Source organism: Parasteatoda tepidariorum, chromosome 9, assembly GCF_982258835.1.
Source record: "Parasteatoda tepidariorum strain Cologne lab strain chromosome 9, Ptep-v5.0, whole genome shotgun sequence".
NCBI lineage: Eukaryota > Metazoa > Arthropoda > Arachnida > Araneae > Theridiidae > Parasteatoda > Parasteatoda tepidariorum.
The window spans coordinates 7,411,874-7,438,909 of record NC_141763.1 but is presented as its reverse complement, the minus strand read 5'-3'; the positions used below and the strand labels follow the sequence as shown (position 1 = coordinate 7,438,909).

General features: G+C 28.2%; 1 protein-coding gene across 4 annotated transcripts; it reads right to left on the bottom strand.

Annotated features, from left to right (window-relative positions):
- Window positions 1-675: 675 nt before the first annotated feature.
- On the bottom strand, window positions 676-26,665 carry LOC107442365 (diphthine--ammonia ligase). 4 transcript variants are annotated; one of them, XM_087150763.1, is made up of 9 exons: window positions 26,415-26,665; window positions 21,216-21,304; window positions 19,838-20,022; window positions 15,988-16,061; window positions 14,302-14,420; window positions 10,771-10,835; window positions 10,598-10,689; window positions 6,263-6,357; window positions 676-807 (listed from the first exon to the last, which is right to left on the bottom strand). In XM_087150763.1, exons 1-8 carry the CDS (start codon window positions 26,435-26,437, stop codon window positions 6,264-6,266), a joined length of 741 nt encoding a protein of 246 aa, XP_087006889.1. In that variant the 5' UTR covers window positions 26,438-26,665; the 3' UTR covers window positions 676-807; window position 6,263. The 4 variants fall into 4 exon arrangements, with proteins under 4 accessions (XP_087006889.1, XP_087006890.1, XP_087006891.1 ...); XM_087150764.1 differs by having other exon boundaries at window positions 26,282-26,505; XM_087150765.1 differs by having other exon boundaries at window positions 26,390-26,505.
- Between the last annotated feature and the right edge of the window lie 371 nt (window positions 26,666-27,036).

The following is a 27,036-nucleotide window of genomic DNA, read 5'->3' as shown; positions in this document are numbered from 1 at the left end:
TTTTTAAAAAAAAAAAATTTCTTTTTTTTTTCAGTTTTTTTTAATTTTTATTATTATTATTTTCCTTGTTCCCCCTTTTTTCATATGTCTGTAATTTTCCTTTGTTTTATCTTTATTTTGAACATATTTACTTGTAGCTTATGCGCAATAAATGAAACTTATTGGTTTTTTTAATTTTCTTCGTATTTTTTCATTTCGCTATATATATATATATGTAAATTCCTTGGTTACCATTAATAAAGTCAATCAACACATTTAATGATTATGCTTATTCTTTAATAATAATATGAGTCACACAGACTCTTAAATCGAACCACACAGGTTCCAGTTTCACACAGAACTTCAACTAACAAAAAACATATTCACTCAGAATCTTAACCACTAAGGTTACTAGTTTCACTTAGAAACTACTTCAACAGACAATTCCACACTGACTAACTCTTCTTTAATACCTAATGATATTGGGAAATTACATGAAATACACTCCTTGCGTGCAAAAGAGAAACTGATTGGTCTAGTTTTTGCTAAAGAATAAAAGGAATACAATAATTGTAAACAATCTTTAAAACTACTAATCTTCAAAATATTTCTTGGAATAAAACTGTGAAAAGTATGAAAGACATTTATGATAAAAATTTGACACAACAAACAGAAAATAAATACAACAATGAGACATAATTTTAAAAAATAACATTTTAATGTGACAATTCCAGATTATAAATGCATAAAAACATAAGATGACAGACATAAAAACATAATAGGTCCCTTTTTCCAATCTTGTTTACATAACAAATAAACTTTCTTTCACTGAAACAAAAAATAATAATTACATTAAGATTCACATAATTACACATACAGCTATACTTAAGAGGCTTTTCAAATATTATGTAAACATATATCAGGCAATTTTGGAAACAGCAAAAACAAGCATATAACAAACTGCTTACATAAAAAGTTGCAACGATGGTTTTTACTTTGTTTTAAACTTTTATTATGGTAACCTAATTTTAGGATAAAATTCAAATAAACAATGCAACTTTACGTAAAGCAAAATTTACATTTCAATTCCTCTTATAAAATTTTGAGTAGAACATTATACAGAAATCTTTCGTATTTTTCTTTTTGAGCTTGAAATTTCCATGTGTTACATTTAGTTAAAATTTTTATTTTACATTTAAAGAAAATTTGGGAAAAGATAGATTTAAATGTTTTACTTCAGCATTGCTTATAATTTTCCTCTCCCCTTGTCAGCAAAAATAAGCAAACCACTGAGTGCTTACAAAATATTTGAATGGCCTTATAGACAAAAATAAATTTAATAAATCTTAAGATTTCAAAAAAAGATCAGTACAAAAGAGTAAGCACCAATATGTATATCAAAGGAACATAAAAAAAAGTTAATTTACAAAGAAAATAAAAAAAAATACAGTAGAGTCTCAATAACCTGAGTTTCCGCTTTAACCGAGCTATCAAATATTTCAAGAATTTTTTTTGTTCTAGTTCATTTTTTTCAGGGTATCTGCTACATTTCAGATTTTCAAATTCATGACTTTCCATGACTAATTCCAAGAATTTTTGGCGACTTTACGAAGTTACTATTTTTTCCGACAAAAACACAACAATAAATTTAAAAAAGTATTATAATAACATTAAGTGAAATGATTAGTATAACCAAAACTGTTATACTCTGCATCCTCAAATTTATAGATTTCAAATTTAAAAAACAGAGTAAAGAAAGAGTTGAAGCAATAAAATAGTTGAAAAAAATACAAAAGCAAATTTTTTTTTTTCTTTTTTTCAGCAGAATTATATTCTAAAGATACTTTTCTTGTTCATCAAAAACGAAAGAAATACTCCAGATTTTTCCGTTCTCATTTCGGAATTTAAAAAAAATTGCCAATGACTAGCTTGCATCAGCTAGAATTTTAAATTGATAAAACAAAATAAATAAATAATAATAAAAATTCTAAAATTTCAGAAATTTAAAAGATAATTGACGTTGGAAATGACGTTTTTTCTTTCATTCCTTTGAAAGAGAACCAGAATTTTTAAAGAACATGATAAAAAAACATTTTTTATTTTAATAAAATATGACTGTGGTCTGTGAGTCGGGATTTTGTTACAAATTCAGATATTTGGAACACCCTGAAATGGGGGGAAGGGTAAATTCCATTTTAAAAATTAGATTCTTCAGCGACCAAAATACATGACTATTCATGATTTTTTTTAACAAAAATAGTTAAAATCATGGCAAATTTTGTTCAATACTGAAATTCATGACTCTCCAGGTGTGCGGATACCCTGTTTTTATTTTTAAAACTATTTTTTATTTTATTTTCCAAACACTAAAGAAAACAAGTTGACCTACATCACGAGATTACAGATGAAATGATTGTTAATAATGAAAACGAATTTAGCCAAGATGATGTAGACAGTGACGATGAAAATCAATATATAAAAATCTGTCATACAGATGAACTAAAAGCTATTGAATATACCGACAAGGTATCTGTCACATTTTAAGCTTTCAAATTCATGACTTTCCATGACTAATTCCTAGAATTTGTCATGACTTAACGAAGTTACTATTTTCTCTGACAAAAACACAAGAAATTTAAAAAAGCATTATAATAACATAAATTGAAATGATAGGTATAACCAAAACTGTTATACTTTGCATCGTTATATTTAAAGATTTTAAATTTAAAAAAACAGAGTAAAGAAAGAGTTGCAGCAATAAAATAGCTGAAAAAAATACAAAAGTAAATAATTTTTTTCTGCAGAATTATATTCTAAAGAAACTTTTCTCGTTCACCTAAAAGGAAAGAAATACTCCTGATTTTCATTTCGGAATTAAAAAAAATCACCAATGACTGGCTTGCTTCAGCTAGAAATTTAAATTGATAAAAAAAATAAATAATAATAATAACAAAAATTCTGAAATCACAGAAGTTTAAAGGATAATTCGTTCAAGAAATGATGTTTTTTCTTTCATTTTTTAAACACCATAATTTTTAAAGAACATGATAAAAAAATTTCATATTTTAAAAAAATATGACTGTGAGTGGGGATTTTATTACAAATTCAGATATTCGGAACACCATGAAATTTTAAATTTCATTTTAAAAATCAGATTTTTCAGCAACCTAAATCCATAACTTTCCATGATTTTCTTAAAAAAATCATTAAAATCATGACATTTCATGACAAATTTTGTTCAATACCAAAATTCATGACTTTTCAAGACTTTCCAGGTGTGCGGATACAGAACAACAAGAGGCAACACCACCCTTCCAGTTATACCTAAATGGCGAAACATTGCTGTAGAAAACCGCCAAAATAATGTTAAACAAAAAAGGATTAAGGACTTTTTTTAAGTAAAAACTCTTTCATTCTCATAATGTATACTTATACCTTATGTAGAGTTTTTAAGTAAGCTTTTTAATTATAATATGAATTGTATGTGGTGTACTCGTAACAATTTTCTATTTGTTAAATATATTACATTTATACCTACTTTGTTCCTTTTCTATACACTTCCCTTTAACCGAGTTTTTCGGCTATTCGAGTTCGTTGCGTTCCCCATTAAATTCAGATCATCAGTATTTACAAATAGGATTACAAATTTTCAGGGGTGATTGTGGGCCCAACTCAAAAATCCTGAAAATTTCTTGAGTAAAATCATTCAAAAAATTAATATCTTCATAAATTAAATTCATTGAAATTTTTAAAACATGATATTCTAAATGAATTACATGTAGCAAAATTTAAATGAATAATTATGTGTAAGTTTACTTTTATCTCTTATCACATTTATTATTCTTCCAGAAAAAATTTTTACAAATGAAAGAGATGCCAAGTATAAATTACAGTTCTAATATTTTTAAACAAAATATACAAGTATTTTTATATATAAATGTGATCGATGATTTCTCAAAGCTTCTGGACTTTGGATTTCCGGAAACTTTCTGATCGGAAATCCGGATTTTTTCCGGAGCACAATCACCCCTGAATTTTATTTTAATTGATATCCTTTTTTTTTTTTTTAATTGAGAAGTATTTTGACTTGTCTGTGGTAGATAAAAAAAATTTTTAACATATTTAAGATTAAAAAAAGCTTGACAAACAAGAAAGGGGTAAGAAAATGATTGGTGAGTGAAACCTCAAAATATTCTGTTTTTAACTTTGAAAGAGATGTTTACTTAATGAATTATTATGTAGTTTGTCCTCATGAAAACAACAATAAATTAAAAACATTTTCTGGTTTCATTATATGTTCCCTTACATTACAGAATAATATTTTGGACAATATTATTAACATTAAGAGAAATAACAAATGTTTTAAATTTAGAGTAAAATACTTAAGATTAATTTAATTCATGCTGAAAAGAATAACACTTTGAAAGAATTGAACTTTTACATAGATTTAAATTTTAATGTTTATTTGGTTTTTAATTTTTATTTACTAGTGATGTTCTTTCAGTGAATTATTAATCACTTTGTTGGTTATGAACGAGTTCGGCTAGCAATCGAATCATGCTACATTGCTCGGGAGCAAGATTTCAACCGAAGGTGTTAGAAACGAGCACTACTTGCGAAGTGAAATTTTTCCCCAATGCGAGCTGACGAGCTGAGCTAATTCGCCATCATTAATCTGCATTGATTACGTTACAGACGAATCCTATTCACGAAATTTTGTTAGTTTTACTGCCTACAGATGGCAGTACGGGTTCCATGAATAATTTCAAAATGAAGGGGAAATATTTTTTTTTAACTTGTTCCTTCTATGCGTATTTTGGAGCGTTTTTAGGGTGTTTGTAAAGTAAAATGGCTCAAAAGCGAAAGTTAGATAATTATGATGATGATTATGATTTTTAAAGATTTTTAGGTAATTACTGTATTTAAATGCTTCACAAAAGTTTTACATTAGTTGTATTTATTTAGTCCTTTCAATTTAATATTTGTCTAACTTTATAATTAACTATTATTATTTATATAACTGATTATAATCATCTATAATTTACTATTTAATAATTATTTTAAAGTATGTAAAAACTGTTATTTATGTAATAAAAATACTTTAAGAAATTTTTAAAACATGTCAGGTGAGCTATCTACGGCATCGAGAAGGGTGACATTTTCGAAAGAACGGCGGGGGAAAACTGCTGCCGCTTTTGATTACTGTTTACTCGTAATACTGTGCGAATTGAGTAGTAAACGAAAACTGCTCATTTCCCTAACTGCCAAACAGTTAAATTAAACTTTTTTTATTTATTTAATTTTATACTTTACTTTTATTTTCGGAATCATATTGAGACGCTAAATCAACATGGACAGCACATACAGACTATGTATCAGCATTTTTTAGGACAGCCAAAAATAGCACGGACAGACATTGATAACACATTGAAATCAAATTTATAATCACATCCATCATAAAGACAAGAGAGTTGAACTGTATAATTCTTCATACAGAAAAGTGTCTACAAACTATATTAACCTGGAAATTTCTGAACTTAAATAGGATAAAATGTGCACTGCAATGGATTTTAAATCTTATCAATAGAAAAACACTACATTAGTTTGTACAGAGAAGGCAAAATACATACAGGGGTCTGTAAAGACATTTTGTGAAAGGTCCAGTTTTTGTGAAATTGTGAAAAAATTACTCACATTCCTTCAACCAGGGTCCTGCTTTTATGAATTTGTGCAAATAGGGTCCGGTTACTGCAAAAACTTTTTTAAGGAGCTTTTAAGTTGTAAATAGATACAAGATTACGCTCAGCACTGTAAAATTATAATTTAAAAAAAAAATTTCAAAAATAAACAGCAATTGCTGCTTCAAAATTAAAGATGCAACATACACATATTTGGTATTTAGCCCATACCGCTGAACGCAGAATATTCATTCCAACAAATAATGGAAGAATCGCCTGCCGAAGACAAAACTTAATTCGTTTACATCCATCTTCCTTGTTTTATGCCCCTGGGAAGGGTTTATTCAATTAACAAAACAATAATGAAGCTAAACAAATTTGGGGAGGGTCCGATTAAAAGAAAAATCATTTTGTGAAGGACCCGATTTTAAATAAAAATATTTTGTGAAGGGTCCGTTTTTAAGAAAATATATTTTGTGAAGGGTCCGTTAACGGACCTAAATTTCTTTTAAACAGACCCTTGACATAACAATATTATTCCATTAAACATAGATTGACACAAACTTAAATAAAATACAGATTTCACAATAAATTTAATATTTTACCTTATTTTTTTTCACAAAGTTCAACTTTTTTAAATTTCAAGTAACCAACAGGAGCAAAGGCATTATCAGCATGGATAATGGTTTCTTTTTCTTTTCTGAAAAATAGGTCAGTTTTAATGAGCGCTATTTTTATAAACACAATCAGATTGTAAAACACAAATAACACTATTAATCTCTTCTGGACAGGTAGAAAGAAATGCTCTACATTTATACAGACTAAATGTACTAATTTGAGAGTAACATATTAAGATCACATCTTGGAGCCATAAAGGCGTATATTTTTTTATATGATACCTTCAGCTGTGACATCACATTTCTGAAGGGATTAAACGACGTCAGAAAATGAAACCAGTTCTAAGTAACTTTAAAATGCCACGTTTTATAAAATTTTTAACTTAAAATGGGTTAAGTTAAAAATTTTATAAAACATGGCATTTTCATTGAAATATGTTTAAATTACCATTTTTAAGACACAAAAAGGTTTTGCGCATGAAAAATATTTTATTTAGCAAAATAAAATGGTGCACAAATCAGTAAATAAACTATTTAATTGAACACTTTGTTTTTTAATAACATTTGTTTTATTTTAATTTTATTCACAATTTTAATCCGTCTTTACATGCAACTTTAATTTATCAAAAAAATATTATTAATATCAAGTGAAATATTTATATGCAATATTAATCCACAAAAAAAATATATTGTAAAAACATATGATTAATTTCAAGCTAAATAATTATATGTTACTTCAATCCACTTCAAAAGCATATGATTAATCTCAAGCAGAATAATTAGATGCAATTTTAATCCATCACAAAAGCACATGATTAATCTCAAGCGGAATAATTATATGCAACTTTAATAGATCACAAAAGCATATGATTAATCTCAAGTGGCATTATCATAGATCTTCAAAAAGTCTAATTATTCAATAATTGTTTCAAGTGAAAAAAAAATAAACAGAGCATTTTGAAAATTTTTCAACAGAAAGCGTTTTTAATTGCTAGTATTTTATAGATGTCTTCAGAACCCAATAGAAGAAAAATAAAATTATTGAAGATATAAATCACAGTATTAAAAATTTTTTTTTATTGAAATGGTACGTTTACACACCTTTGGATGGAAATGGGTTAAAAGCGCAAACAAGTTATACAACAGTAGAAAAATTATCTTACAGCTGCAGTCACTATCAGAGCTAGGATCATTTTTACATTAAGAGGCTTTGTGATTTCTACTTTTCAGATATTGATTTTTCATTTTTTAATAAATTTTGAAAGATAATTTTTCATTTTAAGATATCGCCTTTTGCTAGTGATTTAAATTTTTTAATTATAAATTACATACTTATTCTAATCATTACCTTACTTTTTTTACTATATTTATAAATATAAATTAGAATTTATAATTCTATTTTTATAAAGTAGCTAATATAAAACACGTTTTCTAAAAATGTCCCGGACATTTATGGATGGATTTGGGAGGATCCCCCCTTTTTTTACGGATTTTTAGATCATTGAGGGAAAACAATACCGTAGAAGCCGGTAAAAAAATAATTATTAATGGATTTTAATTAACTTAACATTTTTTTTATCTTATTGTACAGATTTAATATTTATTTTATCATGCTATTAATAAAAAATTTGCACTTACATAAAATAATAATAGCTCTTATATAATACAATATTATGCAGCACAATAAAAACTTTAAAATTATCCTTAACTTAGTGTACGTATAAGATAAAGAAAAAAATCCTCTCAATTCTATTTAGTTTTTAATTTTTTTGGAACTTCTCAGCATAAAGCTCAGCATAAAACAACAATAAAGACAGCAATAATAACTGCAATAAAGAAACAGCTCAGCATAAAACAAATAATGCTATTGTAAATGAAATAATATAATATAGCTGAGTTATCATCTTTAAATGTCCTATGGATTGCCCTTTGAGAAGCCTGCATTTTTTAAAAGACAAAAATAAGAAATAAAATTCATTGCTTTTTCCCAGTTTGTAGGGAAAATTTCAAAATTCCCTGCATTTTCCCTGTTATTTTAGGTGATTTTTAAATTCCCTGCATTTTCCAGGTTTGGGAGTGGCAGCCTTGTATTATGTGGTAACAGATCAGATTTTTAAAAAAAATCAATTCAATATATTGATTCAACAATCTTAAAAGGACAAACTATCAAAACATTTAAATAATTTTTTTTATTTTTTGAAACTATTTTATTCCCTCTTTCAGATCTGGACATTATTTATTCATTTTCTTTTTTGTTTCTGGTTAGTATAAGAAAAACAGGAGCGGGCAAAATTGTTCCTTTGAAAATTTCAAATGTATAGACAGGGTGTGCATCTAAATTTTTCAACAAAAAATAAGCACCTTTCAAGCACTCAAGAATATTTTTAAGCACAATTTTAAAAAAAAGCATAATCAAAATTTAGATGTGGGTAGTAATAGTTTCCCCCCCCCCTAATTTTTTCATAGAAAAAAAATTTAAAAACGTTTGCAAAGTCTTTATATCATCATGATAAAATAATTAGCTTCTGACAAAGGATCTTGGCTCTTTCTTGATTATCAAAGGAGGCTCTTTCTTGATTATATTAGCACAATACATTTCATACTCAATCAAGCATTCTATTCATAAAATAAATAATTACTTTATTTAATTATGTAAAAAAATTATACTTATTTAAACTATAATTTAAAAAAATTAAAGTGTATTTTTTTAGTTAAAAAAAAAGATTAAAGTTTTTTTTATAAAAGTATAATATATTCAAAAGTTAGCATGGCTAATATTATTGATTACACTGAATATATAAAGATATGTAAAGAATTAAGCTAAGTAAGAAAACCTTAATAAATTTTCATTACAAATGTAAATTAAATGAGTGAATAGCCCCTTTTAAATTTTTATTAAAATTTGTAACCTGCTTCAGTATTTTTTTTAATGAAATAATTAAAAAAAATTTCAATAATTTTGAAACATAAATACATTGAATATTGAAGCTAAATATTTTTACCAGAAGTAAATTATTACAGGGTCCCACATTTCTAATAATAAAAAAATTGAATTTTTGTTTAAATTTATTTTAAATGAATACAATTGTTATATATATATATATGAAAAGTGATTACTCAAATTCAAAATTCACGCATCGTAATTTTTTTTTTTTTTTTTTTTTTTTTAATAAAAAATCATGCGGAATTTCGTAGCAATAATCATTGAAAAGGTGATCTAGAAACGAAATAGACTTACAATGGAATTTGTGCAGATTGAACGAATTAAAAAGTAAAGACTCAAATTTGCAATTCAAAATTTTAAGGAAAAAAAAAGTTAAGTGTGTTCAGAAACTATCTTGTGGGGTGCAGATTTTCCCCCCAATTTATGCTTAAAAGAAGAAAAAAACATCGCTAGGAGTACAGAAAAGTCTCCCAATAGTCTTCTTTTCCTGAAAATATTTGTTTTTTTTAGCCTTTTCAGGCAACAACAAAAAAGTTACCATAGTCGCCTCATGCCAAAAATAGTTGCATTTTAGTTGCCTGTGGCAACCCTGTAAAGAGTAAATCAGTGAAGAGTGTTCACAAATTGGTATGGAACTTGAGATAGCCCGCCAAGCTGGCAAATGGCGGGCAGAATAAACACAGAAGAGTAATCATTAAGTGTTACTCCAATTTTGAATGTTTAAGCATTAACAATGGGTAGAAAGAAATTATTATAAAGTATTTCATAAGTGCGGCTACTTATTAAATAAATACATAACTGCCAACATGGATAGGAAAAAATCCAGTAGATTTTACGAAATAACGTACATTTCATGATAATTGTTGAATAATGTACCAAATATTTTATACATGGGGAATTTTAGGGATTTTTATAGTCATCGAAATAGAAAAACTGCAATATTTTCTAGTTATGATTGACATTAAACATACTTGAAATCTTATGTATTATGTTTACTGATAGTTACGAATAATTATAAGCATTTAATCCATTAAAGACAGTTAAAAGATTTTTTTTTAATTAATTTAAAAAAAGAGACTTTGGAATAAAAAATAAACTGAACATTTTAGAATAAAAAAAGCTTCGAAACTGATCTCTATAAATCAGGTTTGCTTCATTATGTATTAATAGTACTTATTTAAATATTCCAGCACGCAAGCACTAATCAGTACTGAAATTTTATTTCAATCGGGATTTTTTTTAGGAAACTTACTCATTTTTAGGGGATTTTCTAAAATGTACAAAAATTGGGAGAATTACCAGAAACCAATAGACCAGGGGAAACTGGCAAAATCCAGTAGAGTTGGCAGCTATATAAATAATAAGAGAAGGCTACTTACATTTCCAATCTTTTTTTAAATAAAGGACAATCTAGAGTGAAAGACTCAAATTCTCCACCTTCCCCACAAATGTTCAAGCCGTACTGTTTATTCTGCGTGAAAAAAGTGCTGTTGAAGTAAATTGTTGAAACAAGTCATCGAAATTTGAAATATCATCTTATGAAAACACTTACCATAGCAATCATGTGTGGATAGATTTCTTCAAGACTCATACCCAAGTGCACTTCAGGCTCCAAACCTGAATAATAAGAGATCCATCTCAAACAATTATTAGAATAAGAAGGTTTTTTATATCTTCTTTAAAAGGTTTCAGATAAAAACCAATCATTTGCCAGAATATTGTACTGCAAACCCTGAGGCAGAATTTTTTTAAGCTATCAGTGACAAAACTCTCTAGCATCTTTCTGCAAGATACTTTTATTAAGGACAAAAAATACATGATACTCATTTATTAATATTGCAATATTAATAAATGAGCAACATTAATAAATTGCAAAATCATAAATTGCAATATTAATAAATTGCAACATCAATATTGAAAACCCTGTGGCAGAATTTTTTCAAGCTATCAGTGACAAAACTGTTTAACATCTTTCTGCAAGATACTTTTAATAAGGACAAACATACATGATACTCATTTAAAAAAGTGCAATAATTTTGCATTCTATTATTATGAGTGATATTCTCGAATTTTGTGGAGGGGGAACGCACAAATTATTACCTTCTTAGCATTTTGTAAGTAATTATCACAATAAAAAAAATTTAAAATCAGGAAATCCGTAGTAGTAATTGCCGAAAATAGATGGACAACGAAATCACGGGAATCGGACTCCTCGAATGCGTGTTTTGAGATTAGGTTGCCGTAATAAATATAAAATTTAAAAACAATGGGGACATCAAAAGTCATAACATTAAAAAAATCGATAGAATTATAGACATAAAAAAGTTATTATTCAAATGCAAGATTCGAATTTTCCATATTGTTTGAAATATATCGGAATATTTAAAATGCTTAGGAAAATGAATATCAATAACTGCCAAAAATACAATCGAAACATTAAATCGATTTATGATACTATCAGCATAAATATACAAATAGCCTCACAAAATCATTATCTAAATGCACGATTCAAATATTGCGTGAATATTTCTGTAAAAAAAATTCTTTTTCACTTTTCAAAGGAAAAAACTTTCTGTAAGAACTATATAACATTCTGCGAGAGTGTCGCCGTGATTCTGCCAAAAGGATTGCAAATATTTCGAGTGTGGGCAAAATTAAAAATAATAAATAGATAAATTTTAACTTGATAACAAGAAACATTTCAAAATAACTTTGCATTAATATCCAATTATGATATTTTTAAGACAAGAATATGAGTGAAATATCTGGACGCAAGAATATATCTAATGGGTAATGGTAGTGGAGGGCAAGGGAACCTGTATTTTTACAAAAATTATAAAAACTAAAACCAACTGATAGTTTATAACAGTAAAAAAAATACATAAACTAGAGTTATAAGATATCCCTTACGAAGGGTGTGTAGCCAAATTTCTCAACAAAAAATAAGCACCTTTAAAGTACTTTTTAAGCACTCAAAAAACATTTCCAAGTACTATATACATTAATAAAATGCAAAATAATTTTCAAAGATTTTATATGATCACCAGAAAATAACAAGTTTCTGACATAGAACTCTTTTTCTTGATTACATTAACCACCATAAAAAATCGAGAGATTTTTCTGTTCGATTTCAGAGGGTGGAAAATGAAGCCTGAAATGGAGAATATCTTGCAAAATACAGCACAGTTGCACATGAGAGTGGAATAATCTCACCGAACACAGTTCAGTAGTCACTCACAAGTATTTCATCAAACATGTAAAATGATTGGCGCTTTCACAGAGCAACGATACACCGAAATGAATTGTGCTTGAATAAATTGTAAAAAACATTGAATAGAACAATGTGAAAACCATGGTTTTGCATAATATATGACGAAAATCGACATGGTAAAGAAAAGAAAAAATCTCGTTTTCGAAAAGGGACAAATTATGCGTCCGGCTTCCAACTTTCACAGTGCTGATGTGAAATATACTCAGTGGAAGACGAATCATGGGTTAGAATCCCCTTGCTGTCAGACTAACCGTGGGAGGTTTTCCTCTCCATGCAACGCAAATGCCTGCTAGTTCCATCAAAAAGTCCTCCACAGAGGCAGGTCCCTATACTATACCCAAGGAGTTCCCTTGTCTTCTGGATTGGGTTTAAAATTACCAGGTTACGGAGTTGAACATTAAAAGTTGTAAACCCAAAAAAGTGAGTCGGCTGTTCAACGACGGGTATGAAATTGACTTCATTACTTAATACATAACATTAACTGAAAATTGGAACATGATATTTAATTATTTAAATTTGTTGAGATTAATGGATTTTAGTGTATTTAACAAGAGTAATTAAGTAGGGATGGAATGAAATTGGAGGCTGTCATTTTACTCAAAAGGTAAAATTGTCTCTGAAATGCTATTAAAAAATTACGTTCATGAGCACCAACTGAAAGTGCATAGTTTGTCTACGGTAAGAACTCCCCCCTGCCACAAAGTCTGCTGCGATGGGAACAAAAATAGAGCATTCCAGGGAGGGTAGCTTTCTCTGCACTCTAGGGCTAACAAGGGAGACTAGAGAAGTGTGACTCGCCAATTTTGAAATAAACTAGTGGGATGTATGCCTTTTGAGGAATAATTTCGGGGGGGGGGGGACATTTGTTTCGCCCCATAGAAGTCCTATGAGAGATAAAAAATAATTCAATATATAGAAAAATCGGTATTTTATTACTTCAATGCAGACTATTAGTTATTGTAATTATCTCATACTCAAATTAATTTTGTGGTACTTTCAAGTACTATATAATACATATTTATTGTCAAATCGGTATTTTATTACTTCAATGCAGACTATTAGTTATTGTAATTATCCCATACTCAAATTAATTTTGTGGTACTTTCAAGTACTATATAATACATATTTATTGTCAAAATTAATTTCGAAAATTTTATATATCTGTAGTTTTTCAAAAAAACCTGTTAGGTTTATTTTCAAAAAAAATTGCCATCAAATGTTTTTTTTCAAAAAATTTTACAATATAAAAACAAGTGAACAGTTATAAATTTCATTTACATGAGAGTCGAAATATAAGAAAACATTTTTGAAAAAATCAAAGTCTTAAAGAAGAGTGTATTTTCCAGAAATCAATCAATTTTTCAAAATAGGTATATCCGGCTTTTGAGATAAATTTTGACAATAAATATGCATTATATAGTACTTGAAAGTACCTCAAAATTAATTGGAGTATTGAGATAATTACAATAACTAATAGTCTGCATTGAAGTAATAAAATACCAATTTTCTATATATTGAATAATTTTTTATCTCTCATAGGATCTTCTATGGGCCGAAACGAATGCTGCCCCCTAAAAAATTTTCTCATAAGGCATACATCCCACTAGTTTATTTCAAAATTGGCGAGTTACACTTCCCTAGTCTCCCTTGTATGACCTATCTTAAACAATGACCCTACACCCCTCCGTGAAAAAGTTATACCTCATTACCAGAGTCACCATCACAGGTCCAGACGAGTGGCTAGAGGAGTTCTTACTTTAGACAAACTATACATCATCATAGAGATTAGCAACAACAATAAATCATGCCTACCAAGAGCAGCAACCTTGATGATAATAGCATGAACGCCACTAGTAATTATTTCTTGCAATAACTTCTCTTGATTTTTATGCCACAAATAACTAAAAACTTCAAGATTCAAACGCTTGCATCTATAAAATAAAAGAATCCTTATTTAAAAGTAGTTGTAAAATGCAATATTTTGAGACAACTAGTAATTATTATAAATCTTGAAAGAGAAAAAAATATAAATAAATTTATTTAAGCTGAGAACACAATTAAAAAGTGTGTTTAAACCGAACAATAAATTTTAAATATATTTATCTTAAATATACTTGGGGAGTCTGTTCAACGACAGTTATAAAATAAAATTATTGAACTTATCGCATACTAGAACTCAATCTTCCAGGGCTTGCCCACCAATTTTCTAATTAATTATATAGCATTTTAGGTTATGAAATCAGACATGAAAACATAATTATTCTGCATACCATTATTTGGCTGATAAAAGGAACCTAAAAATATTGGAGTATTTGAAAAATAAGGTCTCAATAATTTAATCAGGTTTCGATCCCTTGCATGTCTCTCAAGAGCTTTTTAAAACAATTATGATATTCATTTATCCAGATTTAACCTAATAATCTTAAATTGTAAAGTATACAATTTTTAACAAGATTTTAAAAAATGTAATTTCACAAGACAAAAAATCAGTCAAACAGCTTTCGAGTTATCAAATTTTGAAAAAGTTATAGATAATTTGATTTCTCGATTATTCAACGAATGTACTGAAATCTTTTTGCTACTAAAATTTTGCATCTTTTTGTGCCTGATTTAATAACTTAATATATCATCTGCACAAACTATTTAGTTTAATAGAGGTCAGATCCTCAAAGCATTACTATTCAGTCCTGGTAAGTAAAAATCTGACATTAGATCAAAATTTATTGGGTGTTAAACTTTTTATTGTGTCCACTATTCTATAATCGCATCCAATCGCTGCTTCTATGGTTTAAAATCATTATTGAAATCTCACTTAATAAAAAGAAAGAAGATTTTACTTTATAAGGTATTAATCAAGTCAGTTTTGACTTATGCTTCAGAGACGGACTCTAACAAAAAGGGAAGAGAAGTTATTAGCAACCTTCGAAAGGAAGATCCTACAAACCATCTTTAGCGGTATCCTCGATAACAACAACTGGAGAAAAAGATATAATTTTGAAATATGAAAGATCTTTATTAGTGATGATATCATTAAATCTATTGAACAAAGTAGAATGAGATGGGCCGGGCATGTAGTGAGAATGAGCCCAGAATGAACAGCATTAAGAGTCTTTAATGCAACCCCCTCCAATAAAAGGCCAAGAGGAAGGCCCAAAAAGAGATGGAAAGACTGTGTGGATGAGGATTTTTCCATCCTAAAAGTAAAGAACTGGGAATCAATTGCTGGGAGAAGGGCAGAATGGGAAAAGCCTCTGAGAAAGGCCCAGGCTCACAAAGGGCTGCCGTGCCAATGCTGATAATGATTCTTTAATTGTTAGATTATCTAGACATAGACCCAAAGGTCCTGGTTTGATTCAGGTCATGAACTAATATAAAATTTTCACACATACCAACAATTATTTATAAAAAAAGAACAAATTTATTGAGAGACTTATTAAGAAACAATGACGAAACATTAAAAAAATGTATTTAATAAAAGCAAATAAAATGGTACCTTACACATTTTCAACTCGTAGTCTCTGGTAGTCAGAAAATATTGCACCAACAGAAACAGCTTCTATATCTACAGAATTCTAACATTGTAGGAGAAAAATTAATTTTTTTATTTTTTCTAATAGAATAAATATTTTTCAACACACTAGATAAGTGGAAAAAAATTACTATATTATTTATATGAGTTTATAGAAAATAACAGTTAACAAGTTTTGATTTATAAATGCTATTTTTTACTACATTTGTGTCTCTATACTACGTACCTGCCAACTTTAAATCCTTTCGAGGATGGTTTTCCTCAATGGTAGTAAATTCGAATTTAAATTACAATTCTAGGCAGAAACATATGCTGTTTTTGAATAAAGCTTATGTGGACAAACACAACAGTATTTTATATCAATATATATGCTTTAATTTTTTAAAAATAGTGGTGATCAAAAAGATTTTAAATTAAGTTTATAAATGGAAGGAATATATAGAAAGCATACATTTTACTACCACTTTAAATATAGAAATAAAATTTAATGCCAAATGCGTAAAAGTTGGCAGGCATGATACTACACTTTGTGATTGACATTACTAATAAACTTACTTTCCTAATAACACTATTTCAATATCATTGTTTATCACACCTTACTGTTTATTATATTCTGCAATTTTCTAATCTTAATTTTCTAATAGTAAGGTTTGAAATAAAATTAAAGTTAGAAAAAAAAAAACAATAAAGGCCAGCTTCTTTTGTAAAAATCAGTCAATCTGGCCTCTTTAAAAAATACCAGACTTTTTTCAATCTCTCACAAAAGAGCTAAACAAAGATATTAAACACTAAGAATAGAAAAAAAATGGTATTGCAGTTTTGCCTCTGTGTACAAAAAGTAAATCAGAGTAGAACCTTGACAAAGCTCATAGTACAAAACATGAATAACGTCATTATATCGAAGACAAAAATTTCCATGAAAATTTTAACATGTAGAAACTAAATTAGTGATTTTCTCAGCACACTGAATTTTGCCTAAGGCTATTAACAAATAGTTATCTCTTTTAATAATTTTTACACTAAGAACATACATTTGAATACACAAACCAACAAAGTTGTGGATCAAATTTCCCTGAATTTTTATGCTAAAATTTTCAGAATCAGTTTTTTTCACAATTTCTTAAATTTAAATTAATAAAATATCCAATGTGCTACTGCAGAGATGCCAACTTGCCCCACTTTATGGGCAAAATTTTTCAAGAGGTAGCAAAATTTATATTCTAATTGTTGTTCAGTAAATTCAATTAAATTTTTTTAACCTATTACAGTACAGAACCTCTTATCCGGAAATCAGAATACCGGAAAACCAGAACGAAATTCTATACACTTTCCCGCCATTTTAAAAAAAAAAGTATTTCTAAAAAGATTTCAGAATTCTTCCTTCCTTTTAAAAAGATGTTTACCATCATTTTAGAAATAATCATTAGTTCCCTACTTTGTCAAAAGAAGTAAGTTTTTTTAAATTATTCTAATTATATATACATATTTTTTAGTTGAGTTTGACAATAGAAAAAACGGCTTTTTGTAGCTATTCAGAAAACCGAAAAAAATCAGTTATCCGGAATAGCGATGGTCCAGATCGTTCTGGATAATCGGTTCTCTCCTACAACATATAAATAACTCAAAAGTTTATAGAAAATGCTGATTTTTATCAATTAGTTCAATGTTTTAAGGTATTAATTGAATTCATTAAAAATTTATAAGAAGTAGTTAAGTCTTGACATAAACTTTTTTTTAAAAAAGAAAGAGGAACAGTTGGCATTCCAGGAACAACACAAATTTAAACTAAGCTTAAAGAGATTTGTGCCATATTTTTTAATGCTTTTACTACAAAATTATTACAAATTTAAACTTTTGTCATTGGAAATCATAGTTTTGAAACTTACAATCAGATAATAAGTTCCAAAGCATAAATCAGTGTAGTGTATCCAGAGCCTGACAAAGGCAAGGGCATACGGGTATGGTTAGCCAAGTAGGCCCACTTGTAAAAAAGCCGCCCAGGTTTTATTGGGTGGGCCCACCTTGAAAAAACCCACTTGAAACCATAAGTGGGTTTTTTTCAGAAAAAATTATTTTTATTAAAACTTAGTGTTGCTCATTTACTTTTATATATTTATGATTAAGTTTTTAGTATATGTAAAGTAAAAGAAATTCGAATCTTATAATTTTATAGTACTATTGAAAAATCTAAGTGGGTTTTTTCAAAAAATAATAGGTATTTTAATGTTATTAAATCAAATAGAAATTTAAATAATATAATTCGAAAAGATCAATTTTTCAAATATAGTTCCATGCTTTATATATTAATAAACAGGTTATTATTATTAATTAATATGTTTAAAAAAATTTAAAAGAAAAATTTTTTCTTACTAAGTGATACGTTAAATTTAAACAATTTTATTTTCTGGCTTTAAAAAAAATAAGCTAAAACTTTTTATACGAAATTTTTTTAAAATCATTTTCCTAGGGTTAATTATTTGAAGAAAAAAAAAGAAAAGTAACTGATACTCTTCATAATTATACGTAATTTTATTTTCGCTTTCTATTAATCTTACTATAAAATTATGGAAGACCATTAAATATTTATTTTAGTTTTTTATTAAAGTGAAAAGTCAGATGAAATTTTAGTTTTTATTGATTATAAATATTTACAGATTATAATTTTATAATAGGTAATATATATATATATATTTAATAAATATAGTAAATAAATGTGTGTGAAAGCAAAAAGATTAATTAACTTGTTCCTTTTATATTATGGCATGTATATTTTATAATGCTTGAGTTAAAAATTTTGAAACGTTATGTACTTAACAATAAAGAAGATTCAAATATGTATTAGTGATAATGTGTTATTTAAACTTAATATAAAATACATATAACAAAATGTAAATAACTTTTTGAATTTATTTCTATTTTTAAGCTTACACAACATTTTTTAATAAATAAATATATTTACACTGCAAAACTTAAAGTTAATGAGCACTTAAGGAAAAAAAACAATTTACTCCGGGGTTTTTCAAATTAAACCCAATTTCCCCCGGGTTTTTTCAAATAAAATCCAATTTCCCCCGGAGGGTTTTCAAATAAAATCCAATTTCCCCTGGGTTTTTTTAAAATAAAACCCAATTTTGCCCAGGTTTTTTCAATAAAACCCAGGCGGGTTGGGTTTTTTCTAAAATACCCAGGGTTTTTCAAACCCTGCATACAGGGCACACGCCCCAGGGGCCCCCATCAAAAGGGGCCCCAAATCGAACTAAAAATTTATTTTAGGTCTCCTTCGTTGATGAACTTTCTTAAACAAAATTTCAGTACAGTATAAAATCGGTCTGTTTTATGGCAGCTTCTTCATTAATCTATGGTATGAATACAATAAATCTGTATTTCAAAAGCCATAGCTTTCTAGTCTGGAATTCAGCTGAATTTTTGCAATTACGATGGACAAATTCAGTCAAACAAAAGCCTGTACTTTTACACATCGCAAAATGCGATATTTTACAAAAATTCAGGCTTCTAATTGGCATATCATCGTCATTGCGAAAATTTAGCTAAATTATGAAAATTTACCATTACATATTTTTCTATTGGCTATTTTTTGAAGAGATAACAGTTAATAGTTAGTGGTATCAGCACCCAGTTGTGATTTTTAACTTTTGTGCAATTTTTTTTATAGTAAAAAATGCATTCATTTTTTTATTAGTGGTACACAGCATAATGAAAAATTTAGAAAGGGTACACAAAAGTCATAAGTTTGGGAAACACTGGATTACATGAAATATGATACTCAATACAGAAGTAAATATTTCGAAATAAACTTACTTTTACTTTAGATAGCAAATTAAAGAGATCTTCAACTTCATCTCCAGAAGTTTGTTGGTAGTCAAGCGTTTGTTTTAAAGGGGCTCCTTCAATTTCTTGTTGGTACAAAGGTAGGCCCATAGCTTCAGCATACAAATTCAATGCCTCATGGCCAACACTTTGATACATGTAGCTGTCCATCTCATCTAAGGAAAACAATTAAGTATTACTTGTGATTTGAAACTTTATTAGTTTCTTTACTAGAAATTTAATTAGCTGTCCATCTCATCTAAGGAAAACAATTAAGTATTACTTGTGATTTGAAACTTTATTAGTTTCTTTACTAGAAATTTAATTAGCTGTCCATCTCATCTAAGGAAAACAATTATGTATTACTTGTGATTTGAAACTTAATTAGTTTTTTTACTAGAAATTTAATTAGCTGTCCATCTCATCTAAGGAAAACAATTATGTATTACTTGTGATTTGAAACTTTATTAGTTTCTTTACTAGAAATTTAATTAGCTGTCCATCTCATCTAAGGAAAACAATTATGTATTACTTGTGATTTGACACTTTATTAGTTTCCTTACTAGAAATTTAATTAGCTGTCCATCTCATCTAAGGAAAACAATTATGTATTACTTGTGATTTGAAACTTTATTAGTTTCCTTACTAGAAATTTAATTAGCTGTCCATCTCATCTAAGGAAAACAATTATGTATTACTTGTGATTTGAAACTTTATTAGTTTCTTTACTAGAAATTTAATTAGCTGTCCATCTCATCTAATGAAAACAACAGTTTATTATATAGTGCACCTATGGCCTGCGGGCCACACGCGGCCCACCGAATGTTGATGTGCGGCTCGCAGGAACTTCTGAAAGCAATAAAAAAAAAATTTACTTTTGTTTTTGTTTAAACATTATAAATTTTTATTTATTAAAATATTAAATTAAAATTTATATTACTCTATAAAATGCTTTTTTTTTTTGCACTTTTATTCTGCAAGCTTCTTTATGGTTAGAATTTATATCCTTCTCCCAATATTTATATTATATATATATATATATATATATATATATATATATATATATATATATATATATATATATATATATATATATAACAGTTTAAATTAAATAAATTCAAATAATTAAAAGTATTTAATTTTTTTGCAAATATGTTAAGTTTACTGATAAAAATATTTGGTGCTTAGAACACTAATGTTTAGATAAAAAAATTATCATATTTGCCGCTAACATGACTAAATAAGTATGCGGCCCTTCATTAATTTACCTGCTGTGTAAGTGGCCCTTCACTCAAAAAAGTTGTGCACCCCTAGGCTACATAATCTTAAAAAGACTTGAGAATGAACCATAAATAACAATTAACTGTACCTTTTTTCGGCATCATGTGAGCTAAAGCAACAATTTCATGTCCATGTGCAACACACTGCATCATATTATAGCAACTATCTTTTCCCCCACTGAAAAGAAAATTAATGATAGAATCTTAATCTTATTTGTTATAAACATTTTAAGAAGACCGACCGAAAAAAAAAAGTAATAGTTTAAAAATTTTCTTTTCCTTAAAAAAAAATTTTTTGACAACATAATTTAAAGTAAAGAAAATACTTAAACATTACAGTCATGAACTCCATACCAGCACTAGATGTATTAAATTTTGTCAACATGGTAATTATCTATCCGGCTCCCTAAATGATTTTTTTTATTATTATTATTTAAATTACTTAACAAAATTTCTTATGTTCAGATGCTTAAAATTATGATTTTAAAATGTTTAAAAATTTCTTGAATACATTAAAAGTTGATAAAAACACTGTGAACTAAGACAAATTAAATTAAGTTCAATAAAATGAACAACAGCATTAAAATCTAAATATACAATAATAATTATATAGGGGAGAGTCGAGTAGCCCCACCCACTTAAGGAGTATTGCTTATATTTCTGTATAATATTGAGTAATAATCAATATTTTTGTATATTTCTATTTTTTTATCATCTAATTAAATAATACAAAAAGAATAAACCAAAAAAAGAATAGTTTAACTTAAAAAAATAGAAATTTAAAAAAACACGTCTTTCAACTCTTTTCAAAATGTGTCGGGTAGCCCCGCCCAGTTACAAAAATTATGTTTTTTGACTGTTTTTTCAGGTGTAAATGTAAATGACCAATGTATTGACAATAGATAAACCTCATTTATCATTTTTATCACAAAATTATTTTATTTATTACATATTTATATACTTTTAGTGAATTCTATCATCTATATATTTATTTACCATGTTACCAGCTGCATAAATACAGTAGGAAACCGATTATCCGGAACGATCGGAACCATCGCTATTCCGGATAACTGATTTTTCCGGTTTTCTGAATCGCTACAAAAAGTCGTTTTTTTTATTGTTAAACCCAACTATAAAAAAAATATTTGGAAATAATCTTGAAAAAACGAAGTAATACACTAATGATTATTTCCAAAATGATGCTAGGATAAACATCTTTCAAAAAAGAAAGAAAAATCCTAAAATCTTATGAGGAAAAAAAATTTTTTTTTATTAAAAAAATAGCGGGAAAATTTATTAAATTTCGCTCCGGTTTTTTGGTTTTCCGATTTCCGGATAACGGGTTCTGTACTGTACTTGAAACTTTGAAAATAATCTTTTCTAAATATAACAATTAATGTCTGATGGCCCATTGACTTGAAAAAATATTCTATTCATATGAAATTGACAGTGGGCGGGGGTACCTGACACTCCCCTATATGGGTGATTTCTCTAGAATATTAACTTTCGCCAAAGTAGAACATTTTTAAAAAACATATTTTTCATACTTTTTCCATTATTTTGTATTAATTTAGGTTAAAATAAGTTAAAAAAATTCGATTTAAATCTTATAATTTATGGTTATAAAATACAGCATGAAATACCAATGACAAAAAAGGATATTAAAATGTTTAAATATTTCTTGAATACATTAAAAGTTGATAAAAACACTGTGGATTAGGACAAATTAAATTAAGTTCAATAAAATAAATGACAAAAAAAATCTAAATATACTATAATAATAAGTGATTTTTCCACAACATTAACTTTTGCCTACATCTATAAAACACATTTTTCATACTTTTTTGTTATTTTGTATTAATTTAGGTCAAAATAAGTTAAAAATTTCTATTTAAATATTATAATTTATGGTTATGACATACAGCACGAAACAGCAATGACTTTTTTTTCTTGCGTTAAAGGTAAAATTTTCCAAACACAGCTAACTTTTAAACAACTTCTCAAATGTGCACATATTTATGTCTAAGATAAACAGTTATTTATCATTCTAATTTCTTTCATTTACAAAACCAATTATTGATAAAAATTTGAGTTTGAAAGAGAAAAAAAAAAATTCGAAACTATTTTTTTGGGGGGCTATATATTTTAACTCAAATATAATCCTGATAATCTAACAGATATTTTTTAAATAATTATTAGATTGTTTTTTATGTTTAAATTTTAGGAAAGAGGAGCTGGCAACTTCAGATGGCCCAAACATGACAAAATTGAAAAAGTTAATGACAAATATATTTTTTATGGTCCCATATCCTTAACTGGAACAGACCTATTTACTATTGATGATACAGCAGTAAACAGTGCGCATAAATGTTACAAGAAATTTTGCAAAGATTTTTGGAAAATTTAAAGCGTTAATCTGTAATTCTCTCTCCTTATTCTTGTTTTTAAATAAATTGTTTCATTAGTTACTTAAAACATGTCTTTTTTGGTTTATTTATTTGATCTTGATGTCTTATTTGTTAATTACCATTGTATAAATATTTCTAAACTGCCCCTTTACTATAAAAACTGGTGATCAGTAATTACCCCAGAAGTGATCAGGGATTACCACAGAAATGATCAAGATAAGGGGTAATTCCTGATCACTAAAAATTTAAAATCTTTTAAATTCTAATTAGATTTTCAAACAAAAGAAGGTAGCATAGGACTCATCTCATATAGCCTCAAACTTTCAGTAAATATTAAAATTCTATCTTGAATAGTTTTTTCACAAAATAGATGTTTGCATGGTTTGATCAGGAATTACACCAGGTTACCCTAAATGTAGGGTTTAGTGGCGCAAGGTCCAGATGAGGACATGCTGCGCCAAACAAAACGGTAAAATCGTTTAAAAGCCTAAGTGCAAACAAAATTTAATTGTAACACAATTGTAATTGATAAAATAGAACTAGTAAGTGAATAAGACAAGGTAAATAATCTAAATAAAGTCAGATAAAAGGTATGAATAAAATCAGATAAAAAGTATGAGTGCAGTATAAAACGCACAAAGTGAGTAAAATGTACGAAGGTGGTAAGATATTCACAAAAGTGTATAAAACAATAGATGTGTTAAAACTTTTATCTGCAGTTAAAAATACCAATGACAGGAAAAATGTGAAAATGTTAGGATGGTGAACGTCATCCAACAAATCTTGTATGCATAAAAGAGAACTCCTAAAAAACTTTAAACAATGTTGATTAAAACTTGGACACGTTATTGAAATATGATGAATTGTGAGAGAAACATTACCAGGAGTTGGTCCAGACATTTTGTGAAAGGTCCGTTTTTGTAAAATTGTGAAAAAATTACTCGTAATTTGTGAACATAAAATAAACGTTAAGTCACATTCTTTCATACAGGGTCCACTTTCGTGAATTTGTGCAAATAGGGTCCGTTATTGCAAAAAAAAAACTTTTTTAAGGAGTTCTTAAATTGTAAAGACATACAAGATTATGCTCAACACTATAAAATTATATTTACAAAAATTAAATTTTAAAAAAAAAACAGCAATTGCAGCTACTAAATTAGCAATGCAACATATAAATATTTAGTATTTAGCCTATACTGCTGAACACAGAATATTCATCCCCCTTCCTGGGAAGGGTTTATTCGATTAACGAAACAATAATGAAGATAAAGAAATTTGTGAAGGGTCCGATTAAAAGATACATTATTTTGTGAAGGGTTCGTTTTTAAGTTAAAATATTTTGTGAAGGGTCCGTTTTCATGAAAAGATATTTTGTGAAGGGTCCATCATCGGACCCAAATTACAAATACGACATTCAGGGTGAGGTTCTCCGAACAGTAAATGAAGATGTGCTGACCGGGTGCGACAGATTCGCAGATCAGTAAGTTTAACGTCTGCACTACGCAGGTGCAGCACAGGCAAATGGTCCAAATTGGTTTTAACATAATGTAGCTTATTGAGAGTTTGGAGATCCCACCTTTGCTGCCATAAAGATGTTATAAATTTCTGAACATGCAGCTTAACATCCGTGAAAGGCACGGATAATGACAAGAGATCCTTAATCTTAAGAAAGTAACACAATATAATTAAAAGAAAACATTAATTTTAACTTATATAAATTTGTTTTTCATATTGTATGCTGTATCATAAGAATAGAATGTTACATCACTAAAAAAAATCATTTCAGCAAAAGAGACTTAGACCACACACTTAGACCATGCAATGGATTTAAAAATTTTAACACTCAATAAATTAATTATTAGCAATTAAAGAGAAATCAATGTTGACTGTTTACGTGGAAAATTCTGCAGCCCATTAAAACATGTCTATGAAAATCAAATTTGATAGATTAAAAGTTCTGTCTTTAACAAGTCAATCGGGATAACTGACACTTGTTTACACCAACAGACTCTATAGGTTCTATTAATTTGCAAATTTTTTAATAAAAAAATAATTACCATAGAATGCATACAAGCTATACCTTTCCAGTTGATTCACCTTGTTATTTTACAGTAAGAGCCACTGCCAGATCTGGCGAATTTTTTAGTATGGGTACCTACCCCAAATTATCCCTTGCATTCTAAATTAGATATTTACGTTTTAAATAGAAGAATTTTTGTTATATTAGAGTAAACAAATAAAATTGTTGGGGGGATTTGTCACGTAATTACCACTATAAATATTAAATACCAATTCACTAGTATATAAGACATGTTAACTTGATTCAATCAGAGGTACTTTTTGATAGAGGTTGTCATGGTCGATTTATAAATCCCCACAATGGTGATCTGAGGACGTGATATGAACTTGCCAATATCGATGTATGGTCCACATTAAACAGTTGATTTGCTTTAAAATATACTGCGCAAAGATTTTTTAAAAAAAACGGTGAAGTAAATGAAGGTTAATGAGCGAAATGCTATAAAGAAGAAAAAAAATGAGCGAAATGCTATAAACAAAAAAATGAAGAAAAAAATATAATGAGCAAAAATTGATATAAATAAATAAACATCATGAATCAACACTCATCGAATTCTATCACAGATAAAATTCTGGAAGAGGAGTAATGTGACATAACTACCACTATAAATATTAAATACCAATTCACTAGTATATAAGACACGTTAACTTGATTCGATCAGAGGTACCTTTTGATGGATGAAGGTTGGCATGGTCGATTAAAACATACCCCTCAACTTACCATATCGACATTGCTGATTAATAAAAATTGTTTGTCAGGAAACTTCTAAGCTTACACTACTGAAATGATACAACCATTACCTGATAAGAGCTACGACTTTCATGTCTATATTCTGAAAATATTCTTTAAAAACAGGAGCTAGCAATATTGGCAGAAGGTCTTATTTACATTGGTTAATGCTTTAAATGTTTACTAACTTGTAGCTTACATTTTAACTTTTGTCTTCACAAACACCGGTTGCGTTAATTGCGCATGCGCTCCAATACGCCATTTGAGTTGATTCTTCTACCTTCTCTCTCCTCCTCTTCTCAGTTGTATAGGAATGTACTACGATATTTCCCCCTTCTTAATATTTTTCTTATTCAATTGTCCCAAATATTTTTTTAAAATTTCCATGCCGCTTTCTTTCCAAGACCGGTTCCATGCTTTTGGCCCCAGCCCTTTCCCTCTCCTCCTGTTTTTAGTTGTGTAGGAATGTTCTATGTTGTTGTTAATTTACGTCGCACTAGAGCTGCACAATGGGCTATTAGCGACAGTCTGGGAAACATCCCGGAGGATGATCCGAAGACATGCCATCACAATTTTCATCCTCTGTGAAGGGGATGGCACCCCCGCTTCGGTAGCCCGACGATCGGCACGCGAAGTCGAGCAATTTACGGTAGCACAGTTTAACGAGGACCAATACCGCACACCCTCGGTCCC

What these genes read in the sequence shown, in the direction of transcription:
- LOC107442365 (XM_087150763.1), bottom strand. Translation starts at nt 26,437, where the DNA reads ATGAAAGTCGTAGCTCTTATCAG. An exon ending in AAAGTCGTAGCTCTTATCAG is followed by an intron (nt 21,305 to 26,414) that starts GTAATGGTTGTA and finishes TTTTCTTTTCAG; the next exon opens with TGGGGGAAAAGATAGTTGCT. An exon ending in TTTAAAAAAAGATTGGAAAT is followed by an intron (nt 6,358 to 10,597) that starts GTAAGTAGCCTT and finishes CCTATTTTTCAG; the next exon opens with AAAAGAAAAAGAAACCATTA.